The 18,576-nt window shown below is 45.3% G+C and overlaps 1 protein-coding gene across 1 annotated transcript; it reads right to left on the reverse strand.

Moving 5' to 3' along the window:
* Positions 1-740: 740 nt before the first annotated feature.
* On the reverse strand, positions 741-18,252 carry HMGCS1 (3-hydroxy-3-methylglutaryl-CoA synthase 1). Its single transcript, XM_084881694.1, has 11 exons — positions 18,097-18,252; positions 12,780-12,838; positions 10,444-10,901; positions 9,383-9,508; positions 8,716-8,880; positions 7,053-7,218; positions 6,059-6,229; positions 5,278-5,384; positions 3,725-3,850; positions 3,344-3,507; positions 741-2,474 (listed from the first exon to the last, which is right to left on the reverse strand). Exons 3-11 carry the CDS (start codon positions 10,889-10,891, stop codon positions 2,385-2,387), a joined length of 1,563 nt encoding a protein of 520 aa, XP_084737820.1. The 5' UTR covers positions 10,892-10,901; positions 12,780-12,838; positions 18,097-18,252; the 3' UTR covers positions 741-2,384.
* Positions 18,253-18,576: the final 324 nt, after the last annotated feature.

The raw sequence follows: 18,576 nt of genomic DNA on the forward strand, positions 1-18,576 counted from the left end.
TCTCAAAAGAAATTTCAGTCGTTGCACTGTTGATATTTGGGTCTGTTGACTGATGAGTTTGCCGACCACTGACCTAGTACAATTACTGCCAATGCAGAAGTTCTCTGTAAACCCCGGGAGCACCACGGACGTGTACATGTGACCCTCGGGCTGGAAACTCGCTGGGCTGTAGAATTTTATCTGAATCCTTAATTGCCAACTCTTAATCTCAAATTGTTTCAAGGAACACAAAGTAACTCTATATAAAAACTGACAGCAAGCCCAGTGTGGATGACTGGTTGGGCATTGACCTATGAACTAGGAGGTCATGGTTTGATTTCGATCAGAACACATGCCTGGGCAGCCTATCGAAGATTCTCTCATCATTGATGTTTCTCTCTCCCTTCCTCTTTCTGCAACAAATAAAAACCTATTAAAATAAAGTTTATAGCAAAATTCATACATGCTATCACCCAATTTGGGACTTCCTAACTTTGTCTAAAGTATAATAATAAATTATCAGTATAAATCCCTCCACACCAGACGGGCAGTTTCTTGAAGGTAAGACCATATATCTTGTAAATTTTATTTCTGACTTAAGTGAGTGCCTTGTTTATATCACATTTTGGAATGTTTGTTGAATGATGAATGAATTGGCGAATGAATAAATTTAAATAACCCAAGTGCCCATATTTAAAGATAGATTATCAGCTGATTTCTTGCCTAAATGTTAGAAGAGAAAAAAAAAAAAGACGCAAATATCTGCCATATTTCTCGAAAACTTTATTCAAAGTTATTCACCTCACTGTCAATAAGGTGTACAGTTAATTCTGTGCCAGTATTACTGGGCCTGCCCATTGCTGGCAATGGACCTGAGACAACCCTTTTTCTGACACCCAAAGTTACTCTTTGCAAAACATACGGAACTCCCAATACTTGTGAAAGTATTGCATGCACCACTTTCCCACCGATCTTTAAATCTGAACTTCCAATATTAATCTGGATGTTAAAATGAAGTCATTTTAACAAAGTATGACTGTACAAATCAAAGTATCACTAGCTAATATTAGACAAGAGTATTTTACAAACACTACATTACATATTACCTTGCAATTTGAAACATTACATTTCATATTTGTGTGCGTTTATTTTTAGATAACTGAGACTTCACAGAATTTAACAGCAAATAAAGTTTTAAAAATTGAATTCTGTACATTAGTTCCAACTAGCTCTATTTTACAATCTATAAGGCTCATGTCATAGTTCAGCACCAAAAATACCTACAGAACTGTCTAGCCAGTCTTATGCAGACCTTGTGATGGTTTTCTTAAGGTGAAAGTCTGAGAAAATGCTTTATACAATAGATCCTACTTCCAGATCTAAGTGGAAACCTCATTTTGGCTGATTAAACTATGTAAAAACTTGGGTTTTACCTTTTTATTTTCATTAAACAGATTTTTAAAAAAGAAAAAGAAAGAGAATACTTACACCGTGAAGTTAGGGTGTCAGTCTTTCGGTTGCATTTATAACACTGACGCATCAGAGTAACTAGCGCCTTGCCCCATCCTTCCTTTCAAACATTTTTAAAAGGCAGCCAGAAAAATGTTTTATTCTTCAAAATAAGGTACAAAGAAGGACTGCAGCAACAAGCTTCCTCACACACAAGTTCCAGTAACATCTGTGTTTTTCTGCCTCGACCAGCATGAATGGATTAGGGCCCGAGAGCCACCCTCAGAGCAGAAACACACCAGGCCGCCCTCCCGGGCCTGCTCGGGGCCAGTCTCTCCGCTCAGGGCCTCTGCAACCACTCGCCACTGCTGCCTGGATGTAAAGCCACAGTCCAGTTTCCAAGAACCAGTTATCATCCTAACTCTTCTCTCCAGAATGTACAAAGTTTAAAAAAACTTGTTTTCCTTACCATTGTCAAACAGGGTTTGTGTACATCACATGTAAGAGCGCATTTCTTAAACTAGAAACTTTTTATCAAAAACCACAGGTACTTTCAGTAATCTTGTTTGTTCAAAGTATAAAATTCTTATACATTCAAAACAATTAAAATCGAAGACCAGTACCTCTGCTCCTTTCTGCCAGAAACAAACGACTCATCAAACCACATTTAAAAATGAAGCGTCATGCACACGGATGGCCGGAGAGGTATGAAGTTCTGCGGAGCCCTTAACATCATGGAGTACGGTAAGCGCTGGCTAGACTCGACAGGAAGCGCATTAGCAAACTGAGCAGAGACTTTCCCAAGAACACGATCGTTTTCCAGGCTCCATGTCAGTCACAACATTTTAAGCAACATGTAATCCTTTAATATTGTCCCAGACATCCCATTCCCAACCGTTCCCATACATACCCACCCCGCCCAGCCCACGCGGGTCTCCCCCGCGGCACAGCAGTTCTTAATGCTCCCCGTTGCTGATGACAGCTGCTTCCGGCTCTGCCGCCGTCCCCGGGAGCCGAGGCACTTTCTTCGCAGGACTTGGAATGTGCTGAAAATCAACGGGAGACGCTGCCTCAGGTCACAGTGCTTTGAGTCATGGTGCCAATGCAAGTTCCAATGGAAAAGCAGAGCGCAACCTTGGAGGTTTATGCTAAATATTCTCTACATAACTGTTCACAGCGGGCACTAAACGTCCTTCTTTACCTTACGGTGAACTTATACAAATATCAACACAGCAAGAGAGGGGAAGGCCAGAGACCCACCAGCCAGGCCTGTACTTGTTACATTGCGCACTCACAACCCAAATGCCAGAAGGCTGGCCTGCCACCTAATTTGTAGAATAGCCAGAAGCAAGACTGCATTCACCAAATTCGTGCTGAGGAGATATAATAAATAATTCCTTTGAAGTCTGGCTATGATCCTAGTCAAGCCATTTAACTTCTTGCCTCATCTAACCTCATCTCTAAAATGGGCATAGTATAATAACCAAAAGGCCCTTTTGATAGGGATTAAATGAGAAAATGAAAATAAAGTACCGAGTCTAGTAGGAATTCAAAGCATAGCTATTACTGCCACCTCTTGGCAACTCTGGAGACCGCTTTGTCAACGGCCCAGAGAAGAGGTGAGGGCCACAACACCTATCCCTATGTTCTCTTCCAAGATGTGTCACAAATGAGCCTCTCTAGACCAGTCTTCCCTTCAATTCTGGTATTATCAACACTTGAAAATGCTAACCACTTACGTGTAAGGACTTTATAAAAGTGGGAAAGGGCACAGCTGGAACCCAAGCCCCAAGCCTGCTCTGAGTCTCTCTGCTTTCTGATAGTTCCTAAGCTGCTAAGCCTCAGGAAGGGCCCCCCACGCCCAGCATCTGGGGATAGAAACATCCCCCCACCAAACACCATGCACCGCCTGTACCTCAGCGGCTGTGCTTGAATGCACAAGTCCTTCTCCTTCCGCCAAAGTGTCGGTATTTGGAGAGGGTCTCCGGGCATAAGTCCTCCTGTGCTTTTCGTCCACTCGAACCAGGTACCATGTTCCTTCAAAGAGGGAATCTATGGAACTCTGGGGAATGTAGTTGCCTGAAGGAAGGGTGGAGAATGGGAACAATTAGCTATGACACACAACCTACCTGGTACTAAACTGAAGATTTGCCTACTTTCCTACAATTTTTACCAACATCAGGTTTGTACTGAATACAGCCTCGATCTGTGGATAACCTTATCTTTATATGGTATGTTTCGTGTTGTTACAGGCTTTGGGTGTATATGTGTGTATATGAACCACAGAACATTTTACCCAGGTGATGAGTGTCCTCTCTGAGCTTCATGCTTTCTGCAAAAGCAGCTGGTGCTACACACGTTCTTGAGTCGAGCCTCGATTTAAGGTCACATAGACTTGCTGTTATTTTATCAAGAGCAGAACCTAAAATAGTAAAGAATTCCAACATTAAGAGACTAAAAATAGCATGCCCGAAAGCCTAAACAAAGTGTTGCCAAATGTTAAGAAAAACCACTTTCACTTCTAGAACTACTGGCTATCGTTTAGTTAAAAGATAAGATGGTATCTATGGTCCCAGCTGGTGTGGCTGTTGGTTGGAGCATAATCCTGTGCACCAAAGAATCATGGGTTTGATTCCTGGTCAGGGCACAGACCCAGGCTGCAGTTGGGATGCATACAAGAGGCAACGGAACAGTTTCTCACATCAATGTTGCTCTTTCTCTCTCTTAAAAATCACATCTAAAAAAAACATCTTATATAATAAAAGCCTAATATGCTAAGTATCTGGTTGTCTGGTGGGCTTTGCAACCAATCAAACCATAATATGCTAATGATATGCTAAGGCTGCTCAACTACCCACTCTGACATGCACTGACCACCAGGGGGCAGACGCTCTGACCGATACGTTAGCTTGCTGCTGAGGTCTGACTGAAAGAGACAGGCAGACAAGCCCTGGAGCCCTCCCTCGCCCCTCCCTGACTGGCCAACATCCCGAGTCCCTCTCTGGCCCCAATTGTGCACCAGGGAGATCCCTAGACCTGGCCTGCACCCTCTTGATATCTGGAACTCCTCAGGGGATGTCAGACAGCTGGTTTTGGCCTCATCCCACAGGCCAGGCCGAGGGACCCCATTAGTGCATGAATTCGTGCACCAGGCCTCTAGCATATATATTTAAAGATAAGATGGTATCTATCTGACAGCCTCTATAACCTGACTCGACACCTGTTCGGTGTCAGCCAGTGCACAAGTTTATAAACAGGTGAGGTTGAGACTATACATAACTTGTATTAGAGGCAGTTTTTAAAGCAGTGCCAAGTCTACCATCCCTCTTTCTGTTTTTCTCCTTCTACCAGAGAAGGTACAGAAATTTCCTTAAATATAGCCAAGACCATAAAGTTAGGAAAACTAGATTACTTAAGTATTAGCAAACAGTAAGAAATGATTTATTCTTCACTCCCGTGATCAGACTCAATCATTCAACGCTCAAAAAGCTGCCTGCCTTAAGTAGATATGCTTCCTTTCCTCTGACTACATGATGAGAAGATGAGATGAAAGGTAAAGTTACTTGCCAAAAAAGGAAAAACCAACACACCCTATCATAAAATAAGTTTAAACTGGTATTTTTTCCTCATTTGGAAGGGTGGAGAGAAGATATCTCAGGCAGACAGAACTGCCCTTCACCCAGGTAAGGCAGGTTCTGAGATGAGGGGAAACCCAGCTGTGCAGGAAGAAGCATTGACACTGAAATGCAGCAACGCCCTGTGGGACAGACCGAGTGTGCTTGAGAAGCTGCTGAACAGCCTGCCCAGAACAGGCTCCCACACGCTCTTGCTGACAGACGTGGTACTTACCTGGGGTGGCATCTTGGGTAACTTTGAGGGAGTAGAGGGTGGCAGCCAAGCCAGAGCCATAGGAGAACACGCCAATCCTCTTCCCCGCCAGCTGCTGAGGTGAGTACCTGTGCGGGGGAGGAGCCAGGAAGCTTAGCTGATGTGAAACAACAGTGTGCAGGAAGCCCTAACCTGGACTAGGAACCCGTCCTATAGCCTGAGGGACTTAACCTGAAGCTTGATTTGATAGAACCAAGCTGTTCATCTCTTGGGGAGCGGACTTATGAAAGTTGTTTTACCATAAAATAAGTCACTTTGTCAACCGGGCATTTCTGGTTCAATTACAGGTCAGGAATAATAAAACCATGAGAACAGGAGCCAGAAAAGCCAGCGTGTCCAGCCGGTGTGGTTCAGTGGTTTAGTGTTGACCTATGAACCAGGAGGTCATGGTTTAATTCCCAATCAAGACATATGCCCGGGTTGTGGGCCTGATCCCCAGTAGGGGGCTTGCAGGAGGCAGCCAATCTATGATTCTCTCTCATCATAGATGTTCCTATCTCCCTATCCCTCTCCTGTTCTCTCTAAAATCAATAAAAATATGTATTTTTTTAAAAGCCAGTTTGACATGAAATACTACGGAATAACAGTAGCCTCACCCCGTATATTCTTTAAGTCAATGGACAATGTGCTGGAGAGCCTGGAAGTACAGTTTCCATGACCTGGCACCAAAGCTGGTCTTAGAATCCTCACATTCCCCGAAAGAGAGGAGTTAGTAGCGGAAAGCTACTGGGAAGATACTTACTGGGCCAGAAGAGAGGCGAGGGAGCCGTACACGGAGGACGTGTACATGTTTCCATTCTGATTGGATACGAGCAAAGATGCCTTCGTTTTCTGATTGAAGAGGTCGGCACTAGCCTTCATAAATGCCTTTTCCACATCTCTGTCAAAGTAGGTATCTTCTAATTTAACATCCCTGAAAGATATGTGAAAGACAGCTTTAGTGTTCAAAGACTCCATGTTTATTGTATTAGTGTATCCCATTACTATTCTAATCTACAAGTGTACATGATTCTGTTCTTTATGATTCCATTTGTTAAAAGCCGGGTAGTAGCATACTAATTGATAGGGAAGACATTAACAGTTGTAGACAGAGAATCCTTTTTTCTCAAAGTTTTAATAACCAAGTTAAGACAACTTGCTTCTAATGGGCTAATACGCCCACTAAAGTGTTGCTGTCACCAAAAAGAATATACTATTTTGAGTCCATAACAATGTCTGTTGAGTTAGGAGAATTATTGTATTACAGGAGCCAAGTCTTAAAAGGTGAGTAGAATTTCATCAGATGGAGAAGGGAGAGGTGAGGAAAAGCGGAAGGAGGGTGGCAGTGAGCCTGAACAATGGGGAAACTGAGGCAGACTCTGACAGTGACAGTGAGCAGATGGATCTGGGGCCCCGGGCTGGGGAGAGGCAGGAGGAGAGTGAAGAGGCTGTTGTAAATACAGGCACTGGTGGGCCACATTATCATGCTGTAAGGGCCCTATGTTAAAATTCCTATTATCATGATGGCAGGGTGCCAAAAAGGGGGAATCAGAAAATCTGAGTAGACATGACTCAACAATTCCTGTAGGTAAGCCACCTGGGACTTGGCTTCTTCACTGATGACACAAATAGGTTAAACTAGATTACTTCTAAAATCCTTTGGCCTCTAAAACTTCCAGGACTGTACAAATAAGTTCAATAGATAGGTGTAAGAAATGCTGCCACATAGGAGGAAACCATCCCAACATCCTCCTTACCCAAAGGCTTCCAGGCCACCGTAGATGCCATTTTTGTCTCTGTTCTGGTCATTCAGGAAGTCATTCAGCATCATCCGGGCCAGGGATTTCTGAACCAGTTTACAGTAGGGTGAGTGGAAGATCATGAAGCTGAAATCGTTCAAGGTAAAATCTCTATCATTTCCCTCTGAAAAAGAAATCCGAAGACACTATGAAATTCATTTAATTGACTACGAAGTTTTATTTTGAACCGCGCTAGGATGTTTTAATATCTTTAAATCACAACCAAAAATATACTGTACAATGAAATACCTGTGTGTTTAAAATGCTTATCAAAAAGACAACCAGAGATAGAATATACACTACCATATTACTAGTTTTCAGTGATAACAGTACAAACCCATGAGTGGATTGTATAATCAAAACAGTGGGTCAGGGCTAGGAGTTTTTTAACTTTAAAAATTATAGTTAAAAAAAAAAAGTAGAAAATAAGCTGCATAATTTGCAGCATGGATAAGCAATTACATGACACTTTCCTTTGGGTTTAGCATACACAAAGGATGTAAAGTATATTTCTTACTGTGTCCTAACAGTCGTAGAATCGCTGTACCTTTAAATACAGGCTGCTCAGTAGTGCCATTTTACAGACTGCAGCACTGCTGCTTGTCCAGAGCCACGAGGTGTCTGAATATATTTCTAACCCTCTCTCACAACCTCAAAACCAAAGCTGGACTATGGGAAAAGTGTATCTTATCTGATGATACTGTGCGTTTTAACAGCACTGACTCAATACTGCCCTTTTCCGTACCTCAGAACTCCTCCGGCTGAGCCTGTCTCATCCTGGAAAAGATATGCTGTATCCAGCAGAAAAAATAGCAGCTACGTCTATTTTTTTCCCTAGTCAAAATACATCCCGTTTTTAGGCAGTTTGTACTGGTCAGAAAGCAGTGCTTGAATTAATACCTGGAACTGTGCTGTGTCCTACTGAAGTTCAGACTGTCATGTTGTTTTATAGACAATGTGCCACGATGTGACCATCCACCCCCACGCCTCTACTCAAGTTACTCTGCGAAGTCTGCCACCCTTTTGAGCGGTCACCAAAGACACAGACTGCCTGTGGTTTACCAAGTGTCCCAGAGCTTGTACCTGAGCTTACATCATCATTACTTTTACTCTAAAAAGCTATGCAGTTTTGAAAAAGCTATTCAACCTAGAAAACTATTAAAAAATATACCACTGGGGAGAAAAAAAAAGAGCCTTTTCAGGGTTAAAGATGGAGATAATGACGACATTAAAAAAGCAAATATGAATCTACAGGTCAAGTACAAATGGGAGGAGAAATTGACCTTCTTAGTTTTCTCTGGACACAGCCACAAACTAAAACCTGTGGAAGTACCTTTCACAAAAGATGAACAAAATTCAAGCTACTTTTTACCCTACTTTTAATCTTCTTTGGGGATAAGTCAGCCTAAGTACTTTTGCAGAGGTATACTCATTTCCAACGCTTACCTCTTTTCCTAAATTTCACACTCCCCAAAATTACAGGAAATGCCTCTGGGCAAGTGAGGAAGACATGGTTAAAGGACTCTTGATTGATGAAGGATGCCCATGAGCAGTTTCTCACTGATGACACCCAGGCGGTGGTCCTACACGGACCAAGCTGAGGAGAGCGGCGAACACCCACCTTTCTGCCACTGGGCACGGATCTTTTTGCGGTAGACAGAGTAGCAGCGGTCTAGCGCACTGAGGTAGCACTGGATGGAGAGTTTCCCGTCCACGACAGGATATTCGGAAAGCATATCAGGCTTGTAAAAGTCATAGGCATGTTGCATGTGTGTCCCACGAAGTCCTATTAGAACCGAAAAGGAAGATGTCCATGGATTTCTGCTTCTTGATGTCGGCATGCTAGCAAGCATCACTGGGCCCTCCTTAACTAGTCAACTCTTGCCTCTTGCAGTATGAGCCTCCCACGGTGAAGCCAACAGTGACTGAAACAACTGTATCCGCAATAGGCCTAAGACTCCTTGGATATACGTTTTCATGCAAGCTTCATAAATCTAATCAGTAGGCTACAATTGTTTTACTATAGTGAAATAAAACGTGACATTTACTGTGTGACTATGGCAAGTGCTTCCTTTAAGTTATTACTTAACCCCATTTTACTTCTCTGCAAAATGGGCATGACATTGCTCACCTCATACAACTGCTATGAAGACTAAACATGATAGCACATATAAAGCACTTAGCAAGTAGTGTCTGCTGTGAATGACCACTCAGAAATTCTAGCTTCTATTTTCAAATTTCTCAGAGTATTGTGCTAATTCAGAAAAACAAAAATCATTCCTACTCACCTCGTTCAAAAATTAAAGGAGCGTTTGGCCCAATGAGCAGAGCAATGGCTCCGACGCCACCTGTAGGTCGAGCATTTCCTGTGGCATACACAGCAATATCTCCCGCAACCACCAGGGCATACCGTCCTGAAAAACAGCGTCAGTGCAAAAGGTGATCCATACTGCAAATATTACACATGGGAACTGAAGTGTTCCATTTCCCCCAGAATATGCTTTCCCCAATCTTTGGTAAAGAAAGAAAATGGGCCCTAACCAGTTTGGCTCAGTGGATAGAGCGTCGGCCTGCAGACTCAAAGATCACAGATTCGATTTCGGTCAAGGACATGTACCTTGGTTGTGGGCACATACCCAGTAGGGAGTGTGCAGGAAGCAGCTGATCGATGTTTCTAACTCTCTATCCTTTTCCCTTCCTCTCTGTAAAAAAAAAAAAAAAAAATCAATAAAATATATTTTTTTTTAAAAGAAAGAAAATGGGCCCTGGCTGGTGGTGGCTCAGTTGGTTGGAGCGTTGTCCCAAAAGGTGTCTGGTTCAATTCCCAGTCAGGACACATACCTAGATTGAGGGTTCGATCCTCAGTCAGGGCAAGTAAAGGAAGTAACCAATTGATGTTTCTCTTTCACATCAATGTTTCTCTCTCTCTAAAATCAACAAAAAGTAGATAAGGATTCAAAAAAAATGTTATAAACTTTGATAAGGTAATATCCTACAATCTATTATCCTAAAGATAATAGATTCATAATGCAGGTATACTGAAAGTCTTAGCTATCTTCCTGAACATATTCCAACAAGCATAAGTGATAACGTTTGCATACGACATTAATTAAAAGGTCACCTGGGCCCTGGATTTGACTCCAATCAAGGGCACATGCCCAGATGGCGGGCCCGATCCCCAGTATAGGGCGTGTAGGAGGCAGCCAATCAATGATTCTCTCTCATCACTGATCTCTCTCTCTCCTTCCTCTCTGAAATCAGTAAAAATATACTTAAATAAGTAAATAAAAGGTAATCTGGGCTTGTTCATCCTCAGAGATTGCTTCTTTGGAATAGAGACATAACGCACCATCCCAGGAGCTGGACTCGATCCAGTTGACAGCATTGAAGACAGCAGCCGTGCCTCCGTAGCAGGCGTTCGTGGTATCGATGCCTTCCACATCAGTGTTCCCAGACTCCTCAAAGAGCTGCATCAAGTTGGACTTCACTGACTTGGATTTGTCGATGATTGTCTCTGTTCCAACCTCCAGCCGCCCGATGCAATCGTAAGAAAGGCCATTTCTCTCCATGAGGTTCTGAACCACCGTCATGCAGAGAGAGTTGATGTCTTCTCTATCCGTGCAGAAGCCCATCCTGGCCTGGCCCAAGCCAATAGTATACTTCCCAGCATCCACACCATCGTATTTTTCCAACTCGGCTTGGTCAACATACTGAGAAGGAAAATAGATCTCAAGGGCAACAATTCCCACATCTTTTGGCCAGGAGGCTTCTGCATTCAAAGGAAGTGACCCAGGCATGGTGCGAGAGCTTTAGGAAGAACAGAAGAACATCGTTTCAGGTTCTAGACTGTTAAGTTCCAATTTGAGAAATCGAAATTAAAAGTTCAACTATCACCTAAAATGTAAGTTTACTTTTTAAGTTTAGCATATTTACTTAGGGCAGACAATTTTAAATATAGCAATTACAGTAAGAATGAAGTACTATTTTTCAAAATTATTATCTTTCATAAAAGCTTGCACTTTATTCAAAACTAGACATCTTTAGATTTAAAATATGATTATTGGAAATAAATAAGATTCTTCCATGTTGTAAAGAACTATGTGATGTCTCTTTCTCTCTCCCCCCATCTCCTCCACTCTCTCTAAAAATCAATGGAAAAATATCCTTGGGTGAGGATTAACAATAAAAAGTGTTTTTATTGACTTGAGAGAGAGAGAGGAAGAGAGAGGGGGAGAGAGAAAAACATTGATGTAAGAGTGTACCATTTACTGCTTCCCTCATGTACCCAGCTCAGGGATCGAGCCCACAACCTGGACATGTGCTCTGACCAGGAACAGAAATGTGATTTCCTGGCTCATAGATCGACGTTCAACCATTGAGCCATGCCAGCCAGGCTCTTTGTAAAAATATATATATATATTAGTGATTTTAAAGAGAAAGAGAGAGGAAAGGAGAGACAGAAACATCAATGAGAATCACTGATCGGCTGCCTCCTGCATACTCCCCATTTGGGGATCGAGCCTGCAATCCCAACATGTGCCCTGACTAGGAACTGAACCATGACCTCAGGAGGTTCATACATTGACACTCAACCACCAAGCAACATGGGCTGGACTAAATATCTTCAAAAAGGATATTTTACCACAGCTCTGGAAACCTTTAAAGTTATCTTCCAACAAGAAAGTACCAACAAGACTCAAGTCTGTTCTAAAGGGAAGGCCCAACCCTCCGGGTGAGCAAAAGGAGCTCCAGGTCTTATTTCTAGGACACAAAAGTGACCATTATGATTCTACGAGCATCTTTAAAATGAAGAACTGGAAAAGGGGGAGGAAGGGAAAGGCAGGGAAATTAGCTGAGAATGCTGATGTGAGGACAGCCCGGCCCATCTCCTGAGCAGTAGGTCAGGCGGGACTTCAGCATCAGTCACCAATGCCAGGGAGTACGATGCAGCCTCCTACATGAGCCCTCTGCCTGCCCCCTCTCCCTGCCCGTGGCTATCTTTCCAAAAGGCACATCTGCCTTTGTAAAGATGCTACTGAAAATGTTTCCAGCTTTCTTCTCTATTATTTAGGGTCAGCCCTTTGCTAGAAAAGGAGCTTTTGGAGAGCAGGAACTGTATCTTGTTAATCACTTGACGTATGGTGGAAGCTGAATGTAGAATAAATAAGATTCTACTCGCCTGCTAATCTGAAATCAGTAATAATCGTAGGAAATCATAATTATAAAGCAAAAACGCAGAATCATAAGTGAGGAGCTCCATAGAGAAAAAAAAAAACAATAGCCACAAAAGATTAGGTTATTGGCTCAAACAAATTTACAACCACTGTCCAATCTCATAATCATTAACACCATGATTCCACTTCCCACTGGGCATCATCTGAGGCTGTAATCTAAAAAGCACTGTTGGCATACATGCTTTCCTGTGATTTCTCCTGATTAAGCACTATGCATGGTTATGGTTTATTATCTAGACTTCTCTTTTACGAGTGAACACTAATTTTCAATATTCGTTCTAGATTTTAACCATTAGTCCATTAAACACAAAATTAGCATTAGCTAATATTTCCAGCTAGGGTGGGGCACAGCTGGGGGGCACGTAGGAATGGTGACGTGCCCTGGGATAAAAATTAAATTCTCCCTCCCTGTCGAGAGGACACTCCCTTAGCAGCATGACAGGGTGCGTACCTGTGTGAGCGACAAAGAACTTCAGTCTCCAGGTCTGTCACTGTTTCCTCCTTCAGGCACTAGGGATTTCAAAATAAGAACTTCGTTTAAAGTCATAAATTACCACATGAATTCAAATAACAACTTCACAGTGAGTTAAACATTTCCTTATCCAATTACACAATGTAGTAGAGTTTGACCTTGCTTAGAACAAACGTTACCTAACGTTTATAGATAAATCTTTCCTCTTTATTAGCTCTTACAAGGGCAGGTTCAGTACTAGGGTGTGTGTGTGGGGGGGGGGGGGGGGGGGGAGGGAGAGAAGGAGGGGCATGCAGGAGGCAGCCCATCAATGATCAGGAGCTGTGGCTTTCACAATACTTTGTGCCTCTTTGAGCTTAAATGTCCTCATCTGTGAAACGGAGCTAATCAATACCGCCCTCCTGGCTCACTGTGGGGTTGTTGAGAAGGTAAAATATGTAACATAAAGGATCAAAGCGTTGACTATTCTAGTTCTCAGGATTTTTCAAACAAAATACCTATCTTTCTAGCAAGATGTAATTATCTTCATTCACTCACTCATGCTTCTAGTTTTCAACTCCTCGGCATTCAGCCACATTCACTTGCCCCAACCTTTTAGAGTGATTTCCCCTTAGTGCTTGTATTGAAAAGACAGGCATTTGACACATCAAGACCAAGGAACATCAAAATTTATCAACATTTAAACTGAGTGGCAATAGTGCAGAATCTCGGAGGGAAGGAGGTAATCAACCAAAGACTTTGTATAAAAATACGCACAAACTAAGGACATAGATAATAGGTGGGGAAGACCTGGGTGAGGGTGGGGGGCAGGGGTGGGTCAGAGGGGTCAATGGGGGAAGGAGAGAGATATTCCTAATACTTTCAACAATGATTATTTTAAATAAATAAATAAATAAATAAATAAATAAATAAATAGAGTGAAAATAAATGGGATGATGACCTGCAGCCTTTCCTTTACTCCACCTGTGCTGTACGGTTGTTATTTGAGACAACAGTTCCTGTTTAAGTTTCCTTTGCTAAGTACTGGCCGATTTGGCATTGGCCCAGAGACTACAATGAGATGCTAGTCAGTAAAGCTTTACTTTCTTCACATCATTAGATCATTTAAGAGCTCTTCACAGACTTCGTACCTTTTACCTCATTACATTTAGCCTCACCTCCCAAAACAAACCAATCCTGCCCTGACCAGTGTGGCTCAGTTGGCTGGGGCGTCACCTCCATGCACCAAAAGGTGGCAGGTTCAAGCCCAGGCCAGGGCACACGTGGGAGGCAGCTGATCAATGTTTCTCTCTCTCTTCCTCTCTCTAAAAAGCAAATTTTTAAAAAAAGTTTAAAAATCCCAATTTTTACAGCAACAGAAAAGACTACTATATTCCAAAAAAACCTATTTGACTAAAGTATTAAATACACACTTTGAAAAATAACCTATTTTTTGTTCTTTATTATCTCATTTTATGCTTTTGAAGTCTGCAAATGAAACAGACCAGTTCTCACTGGGGGTGGGGAGTGTTTCTCTCTGTATGTTGAGACTACTTAAACAGCAGTAATATTTCTTCTTGAAGCCATGTATGTATATGTATTCGACACTATTTATGCCAAGGAAATTTCCCCTAACCGCTGATATTCCTCCTTTCAATTTTAATTATTCAAACTGGGGAAGAAGGAGAGCATATGAGATCTTGCTCCCCAGTATGCGTCATCATTTTGGCTCAAATAAACTCTTATAAAAATTCAAAAGATAACAATCAATAAATAGGCTGGGCATGAATGCTGGGAGAGGGGGAAGGGGAAGGCGAGGAGGGAATGGAGGTGGGACAGCAGGCACCAGGCAAAGAAACAGAGTGGAGAGTCACAGAGGGCTGCCGGCTACGTGGGCTCCCAGGAGGAGGGGCCCGGTGAACTAACGGAGGCAGCCAATGCCACCTGGGAAGAGTCCATGGAAAGGGATGAGGCTCTCCATCCTCTCTATGTCACTGCTAGCCAGGCTCTCTATTCTGCCCACACCAGCCCTGCCGAAGTCTCCACCAGGTTTCTCCTAGAAGGGGTTTGCAGAGCAGGTGCCGAGCGAGCAGCCTGGGTCAGGACCTGCGTGGTTAATGAATCACAGCGGCTGGGCAGGTTACCACAAAGGGTGTCTGGAAACTCCTGAGAGGCAATGGGTCTGGCAAAGATTAAAATGATGAGGCTGCCTGGTTCCGGCCAGCAGGCTCCTACAGCCGTGCTTTTTCCTGGGGGTTAGTCAGTGCTCTGAATTCCCCTGGCTCCCCTGTACCCTGGATTCCAACAGGTGCTCAGAGAATTCAGCAGGACACATTTGGGTACAAGATCAACTATAAGCAGCCACATGGTGACCTGTTCTCTATTACAAGAGAGGAATCCAGGCAATTGAGAGTAAGCTGCCTTCCCACCACAGGAGCAAACAAGCAAGACTGCTGTGAAGAGCCTTGCCTACCGGTGCACTCTGGCTGGCTGTCTAAGCACAAAACATGGATACCTGCTGACCCCGCCTCAGTTACTGGCCTGCTATCAGAGAGTATACTCATATTTCAATACCTCCTTGTTAGATACCTCTTCTAGGAAAGTTTCCTGGAGTTTTCTAACTCCTGCAGCAGACACGCCATTCACACCAGTCTCCACACTCTACTCTCAAAAGAAAACTATGCGAGGTCCTCCTATCCATCCTGGCTTCTAGACTCCTCTTGGGGGCAGGACTGTATTTTTATTCTTTTGAAATCCCTTTGAGGATTTTTTTTTAAATATATTTTTATTGATTTTGTACAGAGAGGAAGGGAGAGAGATAGAAAGCTAGAAACATCGATGAGAGAGAGTCATCGATCAGCTGCCTCTTGCACACCCCCTACTGGGGATATGCCCGCAACCAAGGTACATGCCCTTGACCGGAATCGAACCCGGGTCCTTCAGTCCCCAAGCCGAAGCTCTATCCATTGAGCCAAACCGGTCTCGGCTCAACTGCCACTTTTTAAGAGGCTGAGTTTGGAGTTGTACCAATTACAGGACAAAGCTTATAGATTGAAGTACTTGTAGCAGCCCTCAACTAGTGAGTTCTTTTGGCTATCCCTTTTAAGGCGAGCTGCAGCACAAGAGTGTTCAGAAAATGAGCTTTCTAGTGTTGTTGGTAGATTTCCACGGTTCTCAGATCCTAACCCCCAAATGAAAGGAATCGAAAAAGAATCAGAAGAGAACATGCGTTAGTCTTCCAATCATTCCCACATGCACACCCCCCCAAATATGACTGTGAGCTCGAAGGATCAGCTGCTCCTCCACTGCTCTAACTATGCTCAGCTGACAGACAGCGGTGAGTACCACATGCCAAGCACTAGGATGAAGAGGTGATTAAGAACCGAGTCCTGCCCCCTCCCATTAGACTGGGCAACACGTTTCTCAACCTTTTCAATCAATATCACCTTCTTGAGAAACATAAAAATATCACCCCCTCCATATTTGGTTCTTTATATCCCCACCTAAAATTGTAAGCCTTGATATCCCTTTCTAAACGAAACTAGTGATTCTGACATATAGCCCATCAAGCTCCGCCCTCCACAATCAACTGTCTCCCCCCTCATTGGGTTCCACTGGATTATGATTTTAAATAATTCCAGGGTACCAAGGAAACACGTTACATCAACATTAGGGTTCTGCATCTCCTGTGAGAAAAGCTATCTAAAATATTGATAAAAAATCCTCAAAATCCATCCCAGTTAAGAGAAACAAGATGTAAAAGCATTTTGGAGGAATTATTTTAAGTGAACAAGATCAAAAGCAAGCCCCAGAATCAGCCTCACAGATGACATGGCCTTCTATGGCCTCAAACATCATATCCATTTAGCTCTCCCCGAAGGGAAACACCCTCTGAGAACTGGAGTTACTAAGGTAGTGGCATGGAACTGAGCTAAACTGGAACTGAAAATAGGACAAACTTAGGCGAAACCTACACAGGATAAACACAACAAGAAGAATGTCTTACTCCACCCCCCATAAAACACGCCATTCCTGCTCTTCTTGTCCATATGAAAACAACTGAAATTTTAAAAATCAAGTTTTGATTAGAGAATGAACACAAACTGCTTAGGTGTCTCAAGCTGCAAAGACCCCCTTTGTCTGCCTTCTAAGGAATCTGTGCCATACAGGCCCATGCTCCATCTCAGGAGGAGAAGCCGGTTAGCTGTGTGAGCACCTCCATTCGTCTTCATTGTGTCATTTATCTTGCTATTCCTTTTTCATGACATCCCTGACGTAGAGCCCCCGTTCCTCAGCGGCGGCAGCCCTCGCCCTGGATACCCTGCTGGCCAGGGCATCAGGAGGAAGGCCTGCAGCTGACCTGAGCCCCCGAGAGGCCCGAGAACCCCTGAGACCAAGGCCGCAGGGGCAGGCGGCCTCGCTTTAGCTGTGGTCCAAATCCCTTCTCCAGCGTGGCTCTAAGCAATCCTCTCTCCCCCGCTGGCCACGGCAGGGCATTCGCTCTGAAAGGCTCCATACACTTTGGGTTGGAAATGTCCTTGACTTAACCCAAAACCTCTTTGTGTGTGAAGGCCCTGTGGGCGCCTGCCCATCCATCACATCACCCCAGCAGGTCAGGCTGGTCCTGAAGCTATCACGGAGAGGAGGTGCAGGAAACCCTATTTTTGAAACGGGGCGTACAAACTATGGAGGCGGGAGGTGGGAGGCAGGAACCTAGTGTCTGAAGCAAGCATACTGAGCAGCAGGCGAGGGCCCCAGTGCCCGGCCAGGTTCATCCCGGCCGCGGTGCCTTCCTGGCCCTGCGCTCGGGGGGTGATGCTGCCCACTCTCCTTCCTCCCATCAGCGCCCCCAGAGGTGGCAGGACACACCCCCTGCCAACCCACAACCCAAGGGTGATCGTCCCCATCCCCGGGCGCCCACCTCCGCTCCCTTAGGGCGGCAGGAGCGCCCCGGCCGCCCAGCTCCGGCCGCGGCCCCGGCAGATGCCCACGCCCGGCGCCCAGCCCTCTCTCTCGGGGGTCACGGCCCCTGCCTGCCCTGGCACCTCCACCTCCTGGCCGATGTGTCCCTAGAACCCATAACCTTCAACGCCCTTTCCCCTCTCCCTTCCGCAGCTCGCCAGCCCTCCCCATGCCCCGGCCCCGGCCCCACGCCCGCCGCGGGGGGCCCAGATGCCCGGCGCGGAGCCTCCCGGGCAGGTCCCTCTGCCCCAGCCGGACCTCCTCGGGCCTAGTCAAGGGCACCGCCTCCGCCGGCCCTCGCCGCGCCCGCGGCCCCTCCGCCGCCCGGCGACGGCCCTCCGCGCGGGGCACTCACCCAGAGGTGACCGGGCGGCGACTCGGCGGACGGAGCGAGCCACGAAGGCGCAGGGCGCGGCGCCTCCCCTGGCCACCGGCTTTATAGCCGCCCACCCGCCCGACTCCGGCAGCGCCGGGAGGCGGCGGGAGGCGGGGCGGTGGCGCAAGCAGCCAATCGCAGCCGGCAGACTAGCCCGGCGGTGCCCGCCCCCCGGCCCGCCTCCGACCAATCGGGAGGGAGGTAGAGGCGGGCGCTCGCTCGGGATTTTCCCTCGTGGCTGGAAGGGCGGGAGGAGGGGCGGTGTCCGCGTCGGAGGGCAGAGGAAGTGGGGTGAGAGAGTGACGTCGGGTGGCCCGAGAGCCGGCCAGCCAATGAGAGCGCGGCGCCAGACGGCGAGAGCCAACGGGAGCGGAGTGAGAGGCTCGGCGGCCAATGGGAGCCGAGCGAGAGGAGACGGGGACCAATGGGGCCTCCGCGTCCCACCGCTGGGGAGAGATG

The sequence above is a fragment of the Pipistrellus hanaki genome, assembly GCF_964339955.1.
Source record: "Pipistrellus hanaki genome assembly, chromosome: 4".
NCBI lineage: Eukaryota > Metazoa > Chordata > Mammalia > Chiroptera > Vespertilionidae > Pipistrellus > Pipistrellus hanaki.

Coding starts and splice junctions, on each gene's coding strand:
- HMGCS1 (XM_084881694.1), bottom strand. CDS start 10,891: ATGCCTGGGTCACTTCCTTTGAATGCAGAAGCCTCCTGGCCAAAAGAT. Junction 8,881..9,382: donor TCCTTTAATTTTTGAACGAG/GTGAGTAGGAAT, acceptor CGGTTCTAATAG/GACTTCGTGGGACACACATG. Junction 7,219..8,715: donor CCGTGCCCAGTGGCAGAAAG/GTGGGTGTTCGC, acceptor TTTCTTTTTCAG/AGGGAAATGATAGAGATTTT.